Source organism: Aythya marila, assembly GCF_965140915.1.
Source record: "Aythya marila genome assembly, chromosome: 11".
Classification (NCBI taxonomy): Eukaryota; Metazoa; Chordata; class Aves; order Anseriformes; family Anatidae; genus Aythya; species Aythya marila.
Genome location: NC_139052.1, coordinates 5,683,772 through 5,705,195, shown reverse-complemented (window position 1 = coordinate 5,705,195; position 21,424 = coordinate 5,683,772). Strand labels below are relative to the sequence as shown.

The following is a 21,424-nucleotide window of genomic DNA, read 5'->3' as shown; positions in this document are numbered from 1 at the left end:
TCTAAGATGTGTACAGATGCTGCAGATGGTCTTTGTACTTTATATTGTTATATATATATATATATATATAGCATTTGGGGGGGGGGGCTTTAAAAATAATATGCCTTTAAAATAAAACCTTTCGAAATGCCTATTTGCCAAACAGACTTGAAAAGTAATTTCACAAAGTTCAAAAAGGGGAGTTAGGCAGGCGAGGCTGGGATGGTGGTAAGCGTGGGGAAGGAGCGGTGGAGACCCCCTTAATACATGGCTGAGGGGGCGCAGGGAGGAAGGGAGGAATTGTCCTGAAAAATACAGACAAGGTTCTGCTTCCTTGTGTTTGCATGGGTCTTGCCCACGAACAAACTACTGTGTGTGTGTGCGTGCATGCATGCCTGTGAATGCTGTTTCTTCCCCTTAAGTTAAACAGATTTTGTTTTGTTTTCCTTTTTAAACACAGGTACTAGAAGTTAATTTTAAAATATTTCCCACTCTACACAGTTGCCTTATTGTCAGTAGGGACTGCTATAAATGTCTTTAATAGCTTTCAAAAGCATTTTTGGGGTGTGAGTACTTATCTTTAACTTCTGTGTACAAAGTACTGACATACAAGTGTATATATGTGTGTGTGTGTATATATGTACACGTTTTCAAATTATAATTCTGTTCACTGTTTCAACGTACTAAACTGTTAATGCCATTTTGATGCTACCAGAATAGAAAAACTACCAAGAAGCTCATCTTTTTTGTCTGTTTCTAAAAAAAAAAAAAAAAAAAGAAAAAATATGTGCACTATTTTGGCTGTTACTGGCTGTTATAATCATGATTTTTTTTTTGTAACTACACTGTAAACCATGCGGGGGGAAATATGAAATGCTGGTTGATATGGTTAACGTGTACCTCCAGTATCACTAATTACTGCTAGGTAGAGATTACTGTAGACTTAGTAATCATGGTGGTACAACTTTATTCCCCATTTACTGCTATGTATCAAAGAAATTCCTTTCATTCCTGAAATGCATTGAAAAGTGTGTGTTTGTGTGTATACAGATAACCAGGCCTGCACATGTGTTTAATGTGCACCTGCCTGCAATACCACTTTGCTATTAACTGCCTTGTATTTTTAATGAAGATGTAGCAAGTGGGGCAAAGGTTTTGGCTTATGCTCAGACAAAAAGAAACATTAAAACCAAAAAATTTCTAACCAACAGTTAAGCAAAGGACGAGATCTTAAATTTGCCTCCACCATAAGAGACAGAAATCTGTACCTCAAATTGCTCTAGGCAGTAGGTTTCTAATGCTGTTGCTGTGATGGCTTAGAGTTCACTATTTCAACTGAAACTAAAACCTTTGTGCCTGATAATGATTTATTGAGTAAAGTAGCAGTGCCAGGAAGATTATAAAATCCTGATGCGGAATTGTGAATGTGAAGTAAATTAGACTAAATAAAAGTTCATACCTTTCCACAGTGAACTTCAGGTGGCTTTCTTTCACTTCCTCTAATGAAACAAAAACTTGTGTTTGTTTTTTTTTTCCCCAGGAAAAGCACAAGCACTGTGCTGTAAGAAAAATGATTAAGAAAAAAAATGTGCAGCTGATCTTAATTTCTCACTACATTCTATAAAGGTGTCAGCTATTTGTATGATAAACAGAATATCTGTTATCAGACAAACTTGGTATGAGAATGAAGACTCCAGGGAAAAGCTGTTGGCTACATGTTAAAATTGAGACAGACCCACTGCATTTTTCATGTCTTAAAAAAAAGGACTTGGCTTTTGGTTCCATTTCAATTGACTCGCTTCTCTGTGAAGGAGAATACACGTCCATTTATGTAGGGCAAAACTTACTATGATGAATGATGTGCAAATGAGTGCTGCAAGCTTGGCACATAACTCCTATCTACTACCAGAAACACTTCCCCTGAAACACGTGTGAGACACAAGGAACGATTAAGCAAGCCTTTCAGTTATAGCAGCAAATTAAAATAGCATATATATATATATATATACACACACATACCTTACTCTATGTTATCATTTTGACCTTTTTTATATTAAAATGAGAAATTGAAATACAGAATATGAAGTAGGGACAATTGAAGACCCGTGCTGGTCCTGACATCCTGGGAGAGGAGTTGAGCATGAAACCTGCACAACATAATGAACGAACTCAGGCTATCAAGACAATATGGAAACGATCAGACCTTGATGCCCCACATTTTTTATTGTAGAGAGTGTTCTCACGGGTACAAATGTGACTGCAGCTGTTTGTCTTCACTGGGCAAAGATTACTTTTCACAGATTAAATAATGAATTGTGTATAAAAGAGGCTATGTTCTTCTGAACACAAGTGACGTACATTAAATCATGAAGTTTTTTCAAACCATTCTTTAGAATGTTTTGTGCTCCAAGAAGCCAGAGTTCAGAAGACAATATTTTAAACAAGCAGCAGCCAGTAGTGTGTGTTGTGCCATTTCCTTTAAAACATGCAAGTTATCCGTGTGAGCAAGACATCTCTTGTCAACTGAGGCGTTTACTCTTAGCTCCAACTGCTTGCACGTGGCAGACTTCTACTGTAGCACCCAGCTTCTTCAGTTCACTCAGCCAGATCATCTGCTTGGGGGACAGGCGATCATTTGGACCTTTCACTTCCACCAGCTATGAAGAAATGATTGATTAACAGCGTGCCTTACGTGGAGGAACTGAAAAATCATTCATTCCAACAGACTAATGGAAGAATTATTTTATGGCTGTTATTTGCAACACAAGTAATACAGATTTACACGACATCTGACCAGTGGGCACTAAGTGATTAACCCGGGTCCCTAAGTGTAAGAATGAAATTTGATGTAGCAATCACCCACCAAAACACAGCCAGAGGCACTGGTGAAGGAAGAGACCACATGTTCAAAGCCTGATCATCTACAACCTTGTCTGTCATTCACCTCCAGTACCACAGTGCCAGCTTCTACTGACAGCAACTGAAAATACACTACGTCAGCTGTTTTAGAGAACTGATTTCTGCTGTTCAGCTGTGATTTATAAATGCATAACAAGATGCTCCAACAGCTGAGATGTGCAGTAGTCTTCTAGCAACTATTTCAATATGATGTAAGACACAAACCATGACTGTTTACTCAATTTTGACAGTAGAGAGAATTCTGTAGTTAGCTCACATACTCAATTTTGTGTAAGTAAGTGGTGACTTGAGCACTCCTTTCCAACAACAGTCTGAATCTGTATGACTGCTTAAGCGCTTGCTAAACAATTGCCTTACAGTAAATTTAACCAAAAAGATCTATAACAATACCGAGCCACCTCTTGCTGGTTCTTACACCCATTAAGACCACACCAAAATAAGTGATAACAGCAAAGCAATCAGCCACTATTTGCTGCACACGATACCTTAAAGTGATTACTGTGAGTACTCCACACAACCAGGTCAGGCAGTCCCCCTCTGCAATGGCGCAGATCTTTGGAAAGTCGCCTTAAAACACCACTCAGAAACATTCCTCCAAGGCAAGAGACAAGGCTCTGGAAGAGAAATTTAGGCAGTTGACCTTTTTAATTGCTTGTACAGCCATTTCTCAGTCCTCATAAGAATATTCTATGGCCAGTCTCAGTGTCTTACTTAGTCACAAGTAATGAGCAATTTAGATGTTATCTGCAGCAATTTCCCCTCTGTGTTCCCAACTACTGTTGCAGGAGACGTGGCCATATCAGAAAAGGGTAACAGCACCTGGGATTAGCGAGAAGTGTGCTGAAGTCCCCATGCAATTCCCCCCTCCCAGCCAGTCTTGACTCAGTGCCTCAGCACAAACTGTGAGCACACCATGACTCTGTGTGTGAGTTAGCAGTGAGCTTGATGAAGCAGAGCACCTGCTCTCGACAATAGTTATTTACCTGAACTTGTTGGAGGGAATCAAAACGTCCCCAGCTAACCAGTGCTGCTGCTTTTCCCTCCTGAGTAGTCCAGATGTCAGCAATCAACTTTGCCAGAGTCTCTGAGGAAGATGCATGAAGCTGCTGGAGTCTGGCCTCAATGACATCCCTCCTGTTCTCATAGAAGCTGTCAGTGTATAAATCCAGAGGGACTGTCTGTATGACAAGGTAAACACAGCTCTGAGGAGCTGCCGGCAAAGCAGCGATTCCAAGAATGACAATGCCCTACTTTGTACTTTTCTTCATCTGAGCTACCAAGTCACTCAGAATGAGACAACTGAACATAACCATACCCATTCCATAAGCCCCTATTAAGCAGGAGAAGAGCTGCATATATTTTAACAATTGATGTCAGTGCAGCAAACACTGGCCACATCTTAGCACATGCTGGGTTTTTTTGAACTCTGGTCAGAGGTTCATTTAATTAGCAGAAAACAAAATAGTGCTCTCTAAGGCGCCGAACAGTAATACTAGAGTTAGAATTTGTTATCAGGATCAAGATTGCTCAGCTACAGTGAAACAGGATAGGGCAGGGGGAACAAAGCAGTGGTAAAACTGGGGAATATCAATCAAGCCTCCTAAAAGCAGAGATCTCTGAACACATTACAGTATAAAAAGTCCTTAAAGCTATTATTTGATTTTGAACATGGGCAAAAGTGGCAGGCAAGTAGATGAGTGCCGTTCTAGCTTTTCATGCTTAAAAGCAGAGCAGTTAGAAAATATCGAATTTCAGACCTCCTTACACAAACTGTTGCCACAGCTAATCCTGGGAAACGCAGAGTAGGACTGTCTGTGTGAGCCTGCAGCTTTCAAGCCTAAGGCCTGTGATAGCTTTGCTGTGTTAATAAGTAAAATGTAGCTAACAACAACAACTAATAAGCAAATGAGCTACAAATGTGCTCGTAACGAGCAAGCTCAAGAGCACATGCAAGGTGTTTTTTTTCTAAAGAAAATAAAAAGCGATAATAATAAAAAAAAACATGCATGCCACACCTTTAAAATACAGGGAAATTTCTGCCTAAGCTAAGTTATACTGATATAAATCTGTAACATCATACAGTACAAATAATACATCTGCTTAGGGAGGAGGACCACACCAGCTGTTCTACCTCTTGGATAGGGTTCCAAAAAAAAAAAAAAAAAAGGGTTAGCCCAAAAGCATGAACATGTTTGGGCTGAGTGGATGGGGGTGGGGGGTAAACAAACTTGAGCTTTACAATGTGATTTCCCTTTAAAGGTTACTGAAAATAAATTGGCTCTTTTTAACAGAGTGTGTCAGCTTCAAATGACGTGAACTATATCCTATGGAATAGCAGCGTTCCTGCACTTAAAGGACCCTTCAGCCAGTGAGTTCAGATATCGGACATCTGCATTTAACCAGATGTATCCTACCCTACCTGTGAGCCGATCCAGTCTTACATGGTTGTTAGTTACTGAGGAGCCCTTTAGCAACAAGCCCCATGTAACCGTGTAAAATAAGCAATGCCAAAATCTTTCTGAAAGTCCCTCAGAATAAAATGTGAATCCAAATAAGATTGTTAACACAGCTACAAATCCTAGAGCAATATGGGTAAAGAAATAAGTAAAAAAAAACCAACAACTTTTAAAAGTACCTGATAGGAATTTCTGAAGACATCAGGTATGTCATCCATGTAAATGATATCCCACATCAGAATACCATACAGTGTAATAAATGTTGACCCTTCGCCATGAATACCTTAAGAGCAAACACAAAGATTTCAGTCATAAGAATTGAAACATCATAAACTTCTACAGCAACCGCATCTGAATAGCTGCTAAATCAGCATGATCCAAACCAGGAACAGGCTATGTTCTGGTTTATAGGCAACTGAAGCTAGTATATATTAACATTGCAGCAAAAAGTTATAAATATGTTTTATTACTCAAACAGCTTGCTAATGCCTTCCATTCCAGGCTAGTGGTCTTCATTTACAGGATAAGATTAAATGACCATGCCCTGTTACAATAAGGCTTACTTTTCTAATGTTAACGATTTTTTAATACACTGTTTACAGGAACCCCGTGCAGCAGGACAGGCCTAGGGAAGAGTGGCTGGAACCTGTCTGGCAGAAAAGGACCTGGGGGTGCTGGTCCACAGCCAGGTGAGCATGAGCCAGCGGTGTGGCAGGGAAGGACAATGCCATCCTGGCTTGCATCGAAAATAGTGTGGCCAGGAGGACTAGGGAATTGAAGTGATTGTCCCCTTGTATGTGGCACTGGTGAGACCACACCTCAAGTACTGCATTCAGTTTTGGGCCTCTCACTACGTGAAAAGATGATACTGAGTTGCTGCAATGCATTCAGAGAAGAGCAACGAAGCTGGTGAGGGACTAGAAGGCAGGATTTATGAGGAGCAGCCAAGGGAACTGGGGCTGCTTGATCTGGAGAACAGGAGGCTGAGGGGAGGCCTCATCACTCTCCAACTACCTGGAAGGAGGCTGCAGCCCATCCTTCTCATGCAACAAGTGTTAGGACGCGAGGAAATGGCCACAAGGTGCAACAGAGGAGGTTTAGGTTGGCTGTCAGGAAGAATTTCTTCATGGAAAGGGTGGTGGTTAGGCACTGAACAGGCTGCCCAGGGAAGTGGTGGAGTCCCCATCCTTGGAGGTCTTTAAGAGGTGTGTGGGTGTGGCACTTAGGGACATGGTTCAGTGGTGGGCTTGGTAGTGTTATGTCATGGTTGGACTCAATCTTAAGTGTTTTTCTCCAACCTAGATGAGTCTATGATTACATATATATAAAAATGTATTGTGGGTTGGCACTGGCTTGTAGATAGATACAGGATATCAGGAGGGGGGAGAGAATCAAAGGGCAAAAGTGAGTGGGAAAAAAACAAACAAACAAGCAAAAACTTCATGGTCAGAGAAAAAGACAACTTTGTGCGACAGGGAAAACAAAAAACAAACATGATGCAAAAGCAATCAGGTGCCACCAGCAGACTAGTGCCCTGCCAGTCTCCAAGTAACGACCTTTAGGCCGTGTTAGCACTATTCAGCAATAGCTACAACATTTGTGTATCATCAGCAACACTGTTCTGGTCACCAATCTAAAGCACAGCACCATATGAGCAGCTATGAAGAACTCCAGTCAGCTCCAAGTACATCTAAAGGCCATCTGTGTGTGTGTGTGTGTACACACGTGTGTTTGAATATATATATATAAAATAAATTTAAATTTATTTTATATTACATATTATATAATGACATCTATTAATAAGTAATAATTAATAAGTATAAGGTATATAATATGTAATAGAGAACAGTATGATGTAATAATAGACTAATTAAATATTTTTATAGATACATTTTTACATATTTATTATAATTTCTGTGTGTATGAATTAATATTTTGTAAACTCCATACTATTATACCATTTATTATATATCTATAAAATATGTGTACTACATATACATTGTATAAATTAGTTGACATACATTATATATCACATATATTATGTGTTGTTAAGTAATATCTTTTTAAATATAATATTGATACTGCAGTATAGTGAAATAGAATGTATTATAGTATATAATATATATTATGTGATATGTATTATATCTATCACATATATATGATTATATGTTGTATAGTGCAACATTTGTTATTATATATGTATATTATATATACATATATGTAAATATATGTGTATATATATTGTACATGTATATTGTACATATACAATATATATATATGTATCATTTAAATGCATACTGTGAATATACCTACATATGTATATCTTGTCATATATATATACATACAACATAGATAATTTTAGATGTCATTTACATGAACATGTATATATATATGCTGAGTAAAAAAATGTTTCATTATGTTCATATATATGAACAAGCAGTTGCTGAGTGTCTTGCTATGGTACATACTGTTCTCATGTTCATCTAGTACCAAAGATCACTGGACATCTATTTACCTTTCCTGTAAAGTATGTATCTTCCTTAATGACACTCTCTTGATGGTCAGTGCTAGTTTGCCCCTAACAAATGTATAGTTGCTCACTGATAAGAAAACCAAAATAAGCATTTTTCTAAGGAGTGAAAGAAGAAACACTTTTTTTTTTCTTAATACATTACAAAACTGCCTTTCGTACTTGAAGGCAGCAAATAATTAAAGGCCAGGAAGAAAGTCAGCTGGAAAATACTTATTAGAGCATTCTGCAAAATAGAATCAGACTGAAAACTGGTCTATTTAATTAACTAAACTGCTTAATAAATTAGAGTTACTAAGTATTTAGTAACTCTAGTTACTTAGTAAATTAGAGATACTGCTTAGTAACTCTTCACTCCAATAGTTATCTTACTTTATATTTAAAAAAAAAAGTTAACATTACCCTGATCATATCCATTCTGCCTGTAATGAGTTAATGCAAGCTCCTCAACTGAGCACATGACTGTGGATACACTGAAGTCTTCGCCTCCTTCTTCATCACCGACATCCTCCATTAGAAACACAGATTTTCCCAGTCCCATTTGAGGACACATCTTTCCTTTGATTGTAACCTGAACATATTAAAACAACTAGTTACTTCCTAGTATCTCATTTAAAAAAACTTTAGCCTAAATATCCAAAGCCCTCCTAAAAATACAGATCTTCTTCTCAGTTTTTTTAAACCAAAACCTGACTGCTTCCAAAAATCAAGTGACTAAAATTTAGCTGGCCATTCCCTTGAAACCATCCTGTTAAAAGATTTTCTCAATGGCAGATCAGCTTTTCTAAACTGGCAAATTATTCAGAAAAAAAAAATCATAAAAATGCTGAGCAGAATGGAATGTTAGTATTTCCATATGTAAGACCAAGACGAAAGAGTATGGACAACTAAAGAGACAGATTCTGGCCTGAAAAAAGAAGGGCTGTAGTGAGGTATGCAGTGACAGGGCTGAGGGAGAACAAGGCTCTGCTCTGACTTTGCCCACATACAAATCTCTCTGCAAAAGTAGGGAAAAGAATGGGTTTTAAAAAAAAAAAAAGAAAAAAGAAAAAAAGGCATTCCAATATGATGCAAGTGCACTATATTTCACAGTTTCATAGGGTATATTTAGAGTGCATAACTCCAAAAGACTGTAAAAGAAACCCTTGCTTTTTCTTGTGCCATTAGTCTAATGCTCATATCATCCTACTACTTTTTCTTACACACAGAATGCCTGAAGACATTAGAGGCAATGCACAGACTTGCTCAGGCTCTTCTGACAGAAAAGTTCTGAGGGTGTTACTGGTATTAATTAATGGGGTTTAGATATAAACAGATTTGCACAAATGAGTTTGTACATGAGGTTTTTGTTTTAGAAACACATTTGCCTTCACTTTCCTAGAGCAGAAGCCAGAGTTTGGTGAATAGCACATACTGACAGTTTCCCAGATTACTTCTTGTCAAAATGATAAAGGCTTCATGAGATCGTGTATCTCAGAAGCTCCCGGCATCTTTACTTACATGAGTCACGTCCTCCACAGTTATGACTGGCAGATCATGCAACAGGCATCTGAACTGCCTGCAGCTTGGCGAGTCTCTGATGCGAAGGGCCCGCTGGTAGAGAGAGAGACGATGCCCAGTACGTACAAATGGGTCTGCCAGTCCATTTCGAATACAGTCAATGGCCTAGCAAAGAACAAGATAATTTAGGAGTAATTTAGCAGGAGTAATTTAGCAAGATAATTTAGCAGTAATTTAGGAAGACCTATGCAAATCCTTCTATTCTTACCAGAACTAATTGATTTAAGGAGCGCAAAAATGTGAATGCAAAAAGCTCGCACATAAACAGGGCTGCCTTTCTTATATGTGTAATGAAGTTCTGGCTATTACTTTGCATTGGAATTCTTCTGGATTAAAATTTTGATTGCACTGGTATGTAAAAAAGGAATTACTATCCATTTGTACTGATCAATATAAGACTGAGTGTAAAATCTACGTAAGCAACTAGAAAAAAGTTAGCTCTAAGGCAAATAAGCTTAATACTTTTAAGCCTGTTTCTTTATACTTAAAATGAAAACAGAAGGACTAGATCATTTGTACAAGAATGAACACGCAGAGCAACTTTTAGACCGATGCACGACATGCACTGATGAAGATCCAAGGCTAATTCTAGAATTAAAAAAATAATTATTCAAATTACAGTTGTGACGTACTGTCTTTCTGTGACTTGGAAAGGCATTTTGTCCTAATTTATAAATGACTGAGACTCTTCCTTTGTACAACTTCCAATTCAAAATCTAGAAATAGCCTGATGTTAAGCTACAAGATGCAGAAGAGATGCTGCGGGCACTAGACAGCCTATGGTATTATTTCCTATTAACAGAGTTACAGAATTAAATACAACAGAAAGTACAAGCATTTAATGCCAATTCTCAATAGCCTTGCTCAGGCAAGTAAGCAACAGCAAGAAAAAAAAAGTTATTCTCAGCTTATTTTAAGTAACTCTACAACTGGTACTGTTCCTGGACTTAAATCTTTTTTTTTTTTTTCTTCACAATTTTTCACTGCCAAATTAGTCATATATCTTAGGTGTGTTTAATTACATTGGCTTTCTTAATTATGAGATAAAAGTTGATTTTCAGTGTCCCTGTCCCACTTTGCTGTGACATAAATTGTCCTACAGTTTCAGTCACTAACATTTTTTCTGCTTTGTATGTAACAGACAAGAAAAATGGACATCATCTTCCTGTGTTTACAATTCTTCAGACAAACAGCTGATACAACTACCACCTGCTGTTTTATTTCTTTATTCCAGATATGGCCTCTTCATGACTTGGGTTCAGAAGCAAAAGCATTTACTGCACATAATTTCTCTGCTTCTCAGATATCAGGCATATTTATACGGAAGAATAGAAGAGGATGCTGCTGATCGGTAACTCTATACAATCCCTCAAGCCTTGTGTTGTGTTCTTCTACACAACACAAAAAAGCAGGTCAACCAAGGATGGTTGACCTTATTACACTCAATATGACACTCAATATGCAGAATTCATTGTATTTCTTAGGAGAAAGTGGTTCCCCAACCTTGGGATTCCTACCAACATACGCATTTTTAGAAGAGCCTACCTAGATGTTCTTTTCATGAAGTAATATGTATTTTAAAAAATGTTTTCAGACAATGCCTGTAGTGTTTCCAGCCACACAGCATGCAATTGTGACGATAGATACCTTCTTAGTGTTTTTCAAGTGCTGATGTAAATTCAGAGCCAGACGGTCCCACCACCGCCCTCTGCTGTCAGTACAATACACATCCTGAGACAAAAGAGTCTGCAGCTCCTTCACCGCTTCCTGTAGCGACAGGGATGTATTTTTATTAACTGAGTTAGAAAACAAAGTTTAAGTTCCATTATATAAATTGCTTATAATTTTCCCTTCTAATTTCTGGTACTGTAAAAACTTTGCACAATTCAAACCCTATTTTTACTCCAGCACCATAAGTATTCAGTTGTCTGTGTATATCTTAGGAACTCTACGATAAAAAGAGATACTTTTATGTAAGCTTAAAGCTTAGCTGTAAAAATAAAATATTTTTGTCCTTTTTGTCTTCCTTGTTGTATACGAAAAAGGCCTGAATTTTACTTGTTCCTTTTCTCCAGAGGCAGTCTTTCTCAGAATAATATGTCTTTCTTTAACATAAAAGTCAGAGGACTTTGGAGATGTTAGGTCCTCAGGTGAAGAGGCATGAGATTACACAAAAGACTTTTATTCCAAGATTTTCACTTTTAAAGGCATATTACACATGGCAAAGCATAAGCATAAATCAACACAATCTAAAAACATTGGGTTTCCTTTAAAATCTTCTAAAACATACAGAAAGAAAAAAAAAAGACACTTTATACTTAAAAGTTATCTGTTAAGAGAACTGTAGCAAGTCATGGCAAACATCACCATTTTCCAGCCACATCAGAAATACAAATGATACATAAAGCTACATTAAAAACGTTTTCCTGTTCACCTTACCACCTCACCTTACCTTGTACATGTGAAGTCTCTGCAAAATTTCAACACCTTGAGAAAGTATTCTTGTATATACCCAGCCAACTGTGAAACGCCGCAGGTACTCAGGTAGAACTCTGTGATAGCTGAAAGGTAAGAACAGCTCAGGAGATTCATTTAATGATGGCAATTTAAATTCTTTAAAATTATCTTACTAAGAATGCTTAGAATCAAAGCATTTAAAACATGCAATGCCTTATATATGAATTGGGTTCTGCAAGTCAAAAACCCAAAGATAACCATATAGCTGAAGCAGCAGTTGTAAGCTGCATTTGTGCAACATTATTTGGTTTCAAGAAATTGGTTGAAAGAAGATATTCAAGATGTTGGTTTTCAAGAAAAGAATTAGGTTCTGCATCAGATGCAAAGCAGTAAATTACTACGTTGTGTTTCCTAACTGCTAACTTGTTCTCATAAGTCAAACTTCAGAAACTCAGCTGAACAAAAGGAAAAGACTGGAACAAGCATTTCCCGCCCTAAAAGAAGATTAATGCCTTTGGGGTAGGCACCTCTATGTTTTGAAAAATTACTGAAATTTAAATAGGTTTTTCCACTGCTTTCAGTGTGAAATGGACTAGAACACCACGCAACCCTCCATTAATACATGTATTATTTTAAATCAGTTGCCATGACAATGAATATAATGTCAAACTTAACACTTTAACTTTCAGTGCATCATTAAACCAGAGAACAAAATAATTAACACAAAAAACAGTGAAGGACGCTTCAAAAACTGTACACATTACTTCAGTTCTCAGATCTTCAGTGGTGTTTCCTGAATGACACACAATTGGAATTTTCAACAGATGAATAACCCACTCTGTTTTCCCATAACCTTTGCAACATTCTTTTGTTCACAGTGAATTTTAAATTCTGCTGATTGCTATTTGTCTAAAAGCCATAAAAACAAACTATGATGAGGGAAAAATAAGGCTCTTGTTCTCCTGCATTGGCATGTAGAACAGAAGTGTCTTAGTGCTTTATCCATGCCTACCAATTCATTCCCAAGGCTTTAGAAAAAAGGCTTTTTCACAGATACCACTTAAAAGCTAAACAAACAACCAGGAAGTTCAAAGCTTTCAAGAACATGAAAGTTTCTAAATTTATCAGGCTTGAATAATATCACAAGTCTATAAGCCTCTCTCAAAAGGAACAGCACCAAAAGTAAGACGATGCACTTAGTAGTCACTTATGAACATTGTGCTTGTTTCCAGTTTACTACCTCAAAGAGGGGTGCTTTTTCAGTTTATTCCACGTTTCTTTCGCACACGTATAGAGATGATTAGCTTCTTCCAAGTTCCCATTTACCACTGCAGTGGCTATATCATTTGACAGATGAGCAGCAGTTGCATACCTACGGGAAAAACATGTAATCACTGCTTTAGGATCAAGAAGCATTTATAGTTAAAATAAATCAATTCCTCCATACAGTACTTTCTAAAAACTCCCTTCCAGTCTCCAAAAGACATAGAACTATGCCACCAACTTTATTCTTAATCTTGTAGGATCAGCGAAGTTTATACTAGCAGGATATACTACATTTAAAAGTATTTATAAACTGGAGAACATATTTTTGGTTCTGTTAGGTTCCATTCTAATAATCACAGCAATGTAAGAAGCAACTTGCACCAGCAGATGACCATCAAGCAAATGAATATGCTATTTTAGTTCAAAATAGAAGCCATTGTGAGCAACAAATCTTACTTGGACACAAAACTGCATCTTAAATCACTGCAAAAGTGAACTTCTACCTATTCACATCTGTAGTTCTACATGATGAATATCTTATTTGCCTATACAAGTACTGCAGTAAAGCTTTTCTAGAAGAAAACAGATTTCCAAACTGCCAAAGCTTCCTGTACCTGATAAGATCTTCTCTGTCCTGGAAGATTTGTGTTTTCCTATTTACAGTGTAACTGGGGAATACCATACGCCCCATGTTTACCATAAGGACTGTGGAGAGCTGACTTTGACCAGCACTACCAGCTTCTTCATCCTCTATTGACTCAGAAAGTGAAAATAGCAGCAGGATTCGAGAAAAGACAGCCCGAGGGCCTTTACAGACCCTGACAGATCTTCCAGCTAGATCCTTCGCCCTGTAAGGACAAATAAAATGATTATACAATTAGTTTTTCCCATCAGTTATAAAATTCAAATATCATGAATGAAGTATGAGATTTTTTTCATGTTCACACCATTTACTGCATAAACTTAATTTTCATAGAGTCATAGAACATCCCAAGTTGGAAGGGACCCACATGGATCATCAAGTCCAACTCCTGGCTCCACACAGGACCACCCAAATATCACACGATAGGTCTGACAGCTGTGTCCAAACACTTCTTGAATTTCGTCAGGCTTGCTGCTAAGATCACTTCCCTGGGAAGCCTATTCCAGTGCCCAGCCACTCTCTCAGATTTTCCCTGAAAGAAGCAGCTTGAGAAACCATATAATGTACATAATCTATCGTGAAAAGCCAAGGAATCGCATTAATTAACAAAAAGTGTAAAGACCATCCACAAGCAGAATAGAATTGGAACTGACTGCCCTCTGGGTGCAACCACTCCTGCTGCTATGCCAGGCTGTACCAACATGAAACAAGATGTAGTTAGCTGGTAGGGCAATGTTTACAGATCACAGTTTGAAATCCTAGGTTTTGGGACTTCATCAAGCTCTTTCATACAAGACAAGATTTTTGGTGCTTCTCCACAGAGCAGCAAAGATTTAAACAAGAAATTCTCTGATCTTAGGGGGCAACTAGTATTTCAGCTGTCAACTACAGAAAGGAGCAGTACGTTCCCAAAGTTTATATGGCTAAACAACTCTTTATATTTTTATTTACTAAATGCATTCCTCTCTTCAAACGACATGTTGAGTCTTTCAAAGCATAACTTACATTCACCTGGAAAACTTAACTGTAGAGTTAAACAGCTTAAGAGGTACCTTTTTAAAATCACTGTCCCAATACCAGCCTGACTCCTGCTGAAGACTGAACGTTGTTTTGCCAATCTCTGAAAATCATCCACAAGTTGCTGTTTCTGACCGTTTGGGTTTGGCAAGTGAAAGATCTTTGCTAATGTTTTTAGCTCAGGAGCTGAAAGCAAATCCAGCCCTTCACCCAGGTCTTCCAGTTCAGATTCTAAAAGTAAAATAATCCACGTACATTCATTATGTGCTATATGTACACATTCAATCAACAGTTCAAAGATTAATACATTCATATAACCTAGTACTAATCTAATGATTCAGATTCTTCCAAGTATATTATTGATGCTAGCTGGTCCAGCTTGAAATTCATTATCTTCAAAGGTCCAGTCTGAAGGAATGGAATAATCAGAAGTAATCCCTTTGTAGCTTCAAAGAAAAAGCAAATACAAAGAAATTTTGCTGAGTTACAAGAACAGCTGCTCAAGAAAAACTTCTCTCTTCTTGATGACTGAAACTTCCCAAGCCAAAAAAAAAATGTACTGCCAGAGAGCAGCTGCTCCACAGGGGGGAATGAGCCAGGAGTCAGAGGTGAGCACAGCACAGGCAGTGTCTTCACTACCCCTGGTGCAGTCCCACTGTAAGCAAAGAGAACAGGCGGACCGAAAGTCCTGATAGCGGAGCCTACAGGCAGCCCTAGAAAAGGCAAGGTGATGAATCAGGTCCTGGGTCCATTTAAGAGATGAGCCAGACTTAGAGACAAGCCTACAGCTTAGGTCTGAGACCCATCCACAGCACATGGCCAGAGGCAAGACTGGAAACAACTGGCAGCATTGGTTGGAGGGCCATCTCCCAAAGCATGCCAGGGACAGAGCTGAAGGCAGGATCACCTGGCAAGACAGTTCACAGGTCACGGTCTGAGATGGGGCTGATGAGGGCAAGTACGGCTGACTGCTGCATCAGTGGCACTGACATTTGTTCTGTTCTCCCTGTTACACACTTTGCTCCAACAGCTTCTACTATTAAAGTAACATAACACGGGACTCATCGACCTGAAGCCTGGAGTTATTCTGCTCCTCTAATTCTCTTCTCAATGAACAGCCAAGCATGCAGTACATTAAATGCTAACAGGCCCCAGTACATTTTATTTATAATACTTTTAATACGCATTAATGCAGGCCATACCTGTCTGCAGAAATCTGGCTTCAACCAGTTCTTCAATTATTGGTGACAAATCCAGACTTATCTCTCCATACTCTATTTTGTTCACTTTTAACCAGTTCAGCTTGCGTTGAAAAAGTCTCACATATAACTTCTGCCCACCAACTGCAAATTTTATTTAGAACAATGAAAGAAAGCAAAAACATTAAATTCTAAAACACGGTGCTATGCATACTCACTAGCTTACATACAAAAATTACTGTGATGCAGATATCCTGTAAAACACTTTTTAAATCTGCCTGTGCTTTATAGACAGACTTGGTAAAAAAAAAAAACAACAGAACCCACCTTTCAAAGTAATCATTGCTCATTAGAATCCTTAAGTTTTGTTTTCAGGTAGCAAACATCGCTAAAATTTACTTTGGACACACTTACCCTTTAAGAAATACTTTTTAGGAAATGACAACTTTATTTTATTTATAACCTGCATAGTGTGACTTTAAATAGGTCTTTTTGCTCTCTTTAATACTCAAGCAATAAGCAACCATTTGATGCTTAGGAAACAAAAGAAGCTGTAGTTTGATGGAGTGATTTCAGAATCACAGAACACTTCTCAGTGTAGTAGTCTTTGGATTCTTTTTTTACCAATGATATGCAAACCTAATTTTAATAATATACTTATTGAAGACAAGAATAAAACTCCTGTTGATTTGATTTTTGTCAGGGAAGACATCGTAGAATCATAGAATATCCCGAGTTAGAAAGGACCCATAAGGATCATCGAGTCCAACTCCTGGCACCGCACAGGTCTGCCCAAAAGTTTAGACTGTGTGTCTAAGTGTACAGTCCAATTGCTTCTTAAATTCAGACAGGTTTGGTGCAGTGACTACGTCCCTGGGGAGCCTGTTCCAGTGTGCGACCACCCTCTAGGTGAAGAACCTCTTCCTGATGGCCAGCCTAAACCTCCCCTGCCTCAGCTTGACACTGTTCCCATGGGTCCTGTCACTGGTGATAACAGAGAACAGGTCACCTGCCTCTCCACTCCCCCTCACGAGGAAGTTACAGACCGTGATGAGGTCCCCCCTCAGCCTCCTCTTCTCCAGGCTGAACAGGCCCAGTGCCCTCAGCCGCTCCTCATACGTCTTCCCCTCTAGGCCCTTCACCATCTTCATCACCCTCCTCTGGAGGCTCTGCAACAGTTTAATGTCCTTCTTGTACTGTGGTGCCCAGAACTGCACACAGTGCTCGAGGTGAGGCCGCACCAGCGCAGAGCAGAGCGGGACAATCACCTCCCTTGACCTACTAGCGATGCCGTGCTTGATGCACCCCAGGACACGGTTGGCCCTCCTGGCTGCCAGGGCACACTGCTGGCTCATATTCAACCACATAGTCAACCACAACCCCCAGATCCCTCTCTGCGGGGCTGCCCTCCAGCGTCTCATCGCCCAGTCTGTACATATAGCCAGGGTTGCCCCGTCCCAGGTGCAGGATGCAGCACATCACTTAAAGTAACTTTAAAAAACACTTTAAAAATACTAACAATGCTGCAATTTGACCAAATAATAACTTATTAAATCTTAGCTGAAATTTGCCAAGCTATTCTTGCTACATTCAGCACCCTTCTGAACAACTATCTCGCCCCTCATTAACTTCTAATTTATTTATCCATTTGATGATTGGCAATGCTCTCCATCCACTTTTTGCTGCTCACCCACTTTTGAGAAAACTAGGCAGGAAGGAAGGACTACTTCAAATTTAATTATTTAAAAAATATCATTCCTTTTATAATATGCAACTCACGGAAGAACCGCATACTTTTATCAGAAAATAACAAAATACTGGAGAATACCTATGCTCAAGCTATTTAATTTATAGCATTAAGCACGTATGTGTACTTTTTCTTGTTGTAACTGAGAAGCAATACTTGCTTCAGTAGAAACTACTAATGTGGAACAGATATCTCATCTACCTGAACTTTTAAAGTATTCTGTCCAAGATTTCTTGAAGGTAAAGACATCCATCACTTGTCCAGAACTCATTATCTATTGACTTAATAGTATCCGACCATGTCTCGTGGCTGAATCATTGTTTTTCCTACCCTGCAAAGAGAGATTGTTTTATTTGTGACTGTAGCAGTCAGTGCAGACATGGATTTGTCAGCTCTATTCTGCAATAACTTTTTTTTCTGTCTTCTGAACTCCTGTGAGAGAGGAACCCTGAACTCACTGAAAGAGAAACAAGTATACAATTACTGATCAAGAGAAGAGGGTGTAGAAATAAAGAAAGCTGTATCCTAAATTTTTCTTTTAGTATTGGTTGAAGTAGCTGAAGCCCACATCCACTAGCTACCTAACTGTAAGCTTATCCCCAGATCTCCTTTGAATGTAAAGGAGCCAATAAGAAGTTTTGTTGCTTTTATTCCATTCTTTACATACTCCTATTTTAACTACCCTAACATAAGCAACATATTAGCATTAGTTTTTGTGTTTAGTGTTAGTGCGTGTAATCAATACAATATAATCTGTAAGAATTTAATTGTGATCACTGCAGAAAATGCCGACGTTTAGAACTTAGGTTTCCAAATAGTTTCAGACCTATTATTTTGAGATCTATGTGTATAGCACACGCCTCTTCGTAACCCCATTCTGCAGAATCTTCATATGTATTAACCATAAAAAGCTTGGTATTAACTGATGGTCTTTTTTTGTGGATTGATGTTTAAACACAGAAGCAAGCTGACTTGAGATTCTAAAAAACATGCATTTTTCTAGTTAAGCTACAGAAATAACCACAATCGTATATTTTTAATTCTCTCCTTATTTCATGCAATCTCTATTATTTATTGCTACCTTCCCTTAGAGCAGCATTAGGAAAATTTACCTACAGGAAGCTACTGAAGGGATACACCTCCTGAGAAAAAGGAGTTTCTTCCATGAAGCAGTTTAACAAGCTGACCAGCCCATGGGTATAGTACTCTTCACTTACAAAAACTATGCAAGTTCTCTCTACAAGAAACAGCATAGGAATGTAAAAATAGAAGGATACCTGATAATTGGCAGAACTTAGTAATAACGTTCATATCTTGATCATCAAATAGTCTCACATCATCTTCATTCTCCAAGACTGCTCGCAACACCACTAAAAAATTCTGGAGGTAATATGGTTGACCAGGAGCGTTCGGAACAGAGATAACCTCATTTATTTTGTCTACAATGTCACCAGTGGAAATTTGAAACTCCACCTTTTGCACAGTTTCTGAAAAATTACGATTAACGTCATCCTTAAAGTGTTCATGAACTTCCACAGGAAGTACCTGTACATCACCCTTTCCAAAGCAATTTTGTGTACTGCAGTTCACTTCCATTTTGGAAGACGGAGTAAGTTGAGCATGAAGTTGAGTCTTTACCTTCAAACTACTGATCGGCTCTGCTGAAGTATAAATGGCTAAATGTGTTTCACAGTTATCAGGATTAAGCATCATGCCTTCAGATCTACTTTCTGTTTTGGTGTTCCTTGTACCAAATGGTAATCTCTTGCTGTTAACAGCTGGTAGCGATACCTGAACAACATCCACGAGGTCTTCCCTACCACATTTGTTTATTTCTTCTTGAAATTCAGATTCCTTTTTTGAAGGATTTTGTTCCTCATGATCTCCCTGAGCAAGCTCATTTTCTTTCTGAGAACTATGCCCAGAAAAAATCTCAGCATCATCATCCAGTGTTACAGCACTTTTGCACATACTGTGAACAGCTGGAGGTGAAGAGTCGATCTCTTTATATACTACCTGTTTTCCTCCCTGGATGCAACGTCTTCTGGACAGTTTAGATGACAAGCTTCCCAAAGAGACGATTTTAACTGGGTGATCTCTTGGTTCACTGTGAACGCTACAGTCTGAACTACTGTTGCTAAAATAAGGGCTAATCTGTTGTGCCGCACTCCCTTCTGTTTTCAATGCACTGCTTTTGGAAGGACTCGGGCTTAGATTTGAGAGGTTTTTTGAGAAGTATGGGCTGGAATTATTGTCCACATTTGCACCGGGAGGACCCTCGCTCTTAGCAGAGCTCAGTGTTGAATCGACACCACCCAGCTCGCCGTGGCTGCCTGGACACATGGCATCTATGTGCTCATTTATTCCGTATCTTGGTACCATTTGCCCACACATGGGACAGGTAATTTTTGCAGGGGGCACATTGTTAAAAAATGAAATAATAGAGGAGGATTCTGAACGTAGAGGTGGCGTGCCTTTAATATCCACTTTCTTTGCTGTTTCTTTTTTTGTCTTCTTTTTGCTCAGTGACAAGCTTACTCGGGCTCTCTTACTTTCTGAGGACCCAGCTTTTGACATGGTGCAACTTCAGAGCGCCGACACGGCACCGGCAGCTTCAGTCAGCTCATGCTCCTTTACCCTGCAGTGCTTGAAAGGAAAAAGAGACTTCCCTCGGCTTTGCATCACCCATCCGCAACCCTCGGACATGCCTTTAAGAAAATAAACACGCAGCTGAACGCAAGGCTAAGACACCAAACACAACGAAGACGAAAGGTGAAGGGCCAGACCCGAAGGCAGCCCCGCCAGCTCCTGCCGCCCGCCCCCTCAGCTCCCCTCACAGGCGCCACGCGGTGCCCGCGCGTCACCCGCCGCCCGCCCGCCCGGGCCCTTCTCCTCACGGCCCCGCCGCCCCCAGCCCCGGTCCCCCCGGTCCCCTCACGTACCGGCGCCGCCGCCGAGCGTCCCCCGGGCCGGGAGCGCTGAGGGGAGCCGAAGGAGGCGGGCGCCGGGGCCCGGGCCGCCCCGTGCAGGCCGCGCAGCGCAGCGCCGATGGCGGCGGCAGGCCTGGGGAGCCGAGCGCGGAGCGCACAGCGGCCCCCTCAGGGCCACAGGCGTTAAAGTCACACCTCCCGCTGGAAATTTGGGCCTTCCACAGCCCTGTTCAGTCACCGAAGGGAAAGAAATCCTGAAATACTGCTACTCTGGGAATAACGCTCCAAGTTAAACAGCGCCTGCTTACTGAGTTACTGCTGGCTGCTCTGCCTCACGGCACTCAGCTGCTCCCTGCGCTGAGGAACCTGCTCCTAGAGGAGCAGGGCAATGTTAAAAAGGCAATAAAAATGTTAAAGAAAGATGTCTATCAAAGATGTATGCCAATGCCAATTGAGGAAATATTAATCACTTCTTTGCTCTGTTTTTAAGTGGATGTCATCAAGGCTGACAAGAAAAGTTATAGTCAAGCTGTTTATGAAATCTCTTACACCCCAAAATAAGAGGGTTACATTTTTAATCATTAACTTTAGAAGATAAACTGTATCCTTACACTACAGTTTGCAAATTTAAGTTTTAATAAATGCATACTCCTGTGCTATATAAACAACTACATAAACACAGTATGGCTATAGTTTGAAGAACATACAGCCACATCACACA

At 39.4% G+C, this 21,424-nt stretch overlaps 1 protein-coding gene across 1 annotated transcript; it reads right to left on the bottom strand.

The window, feature by feature from the left end:
* Positions 1–738: 738 nt before the first annotated feature.
* Positions 739–20,830, bottom strand: FAN1 (FANCD2 and FANCI associated nuclease 1). The gene is made up of 14 exons (XM_082768911.1): positions 20,716–20,830; positions 19,051–20,481; positions 16,030–16,170; positions 14,863–15,058; positions 13,782–14,015; positions 13,142–13,273; positions 11,897–12,005; positions 11,092–11,211; positions 9,385–9,549; positions 8,287–8,455; positions 5,534–5,637; positions 3,882–4,076; positions 3,384–3,512; positions 739–2,636 (listed from the first exon to the last, which is right to left on the bottom strand). Exons 2-14 carry the CDS (start codon positions 20,348–20,350, stop codon positions 2,499–2,501), a joined length of 3,132 nt encoding a protein of 1,043 aa, XP_082625037.1. The 5' UTR covers positions 20,351–20,481; positions 20,716–20,830; the 3' UTR covers positions 739–2,498.
* Between the last annotated feature and the right edge of the window lie 594 nt (positions 20,831–21,424).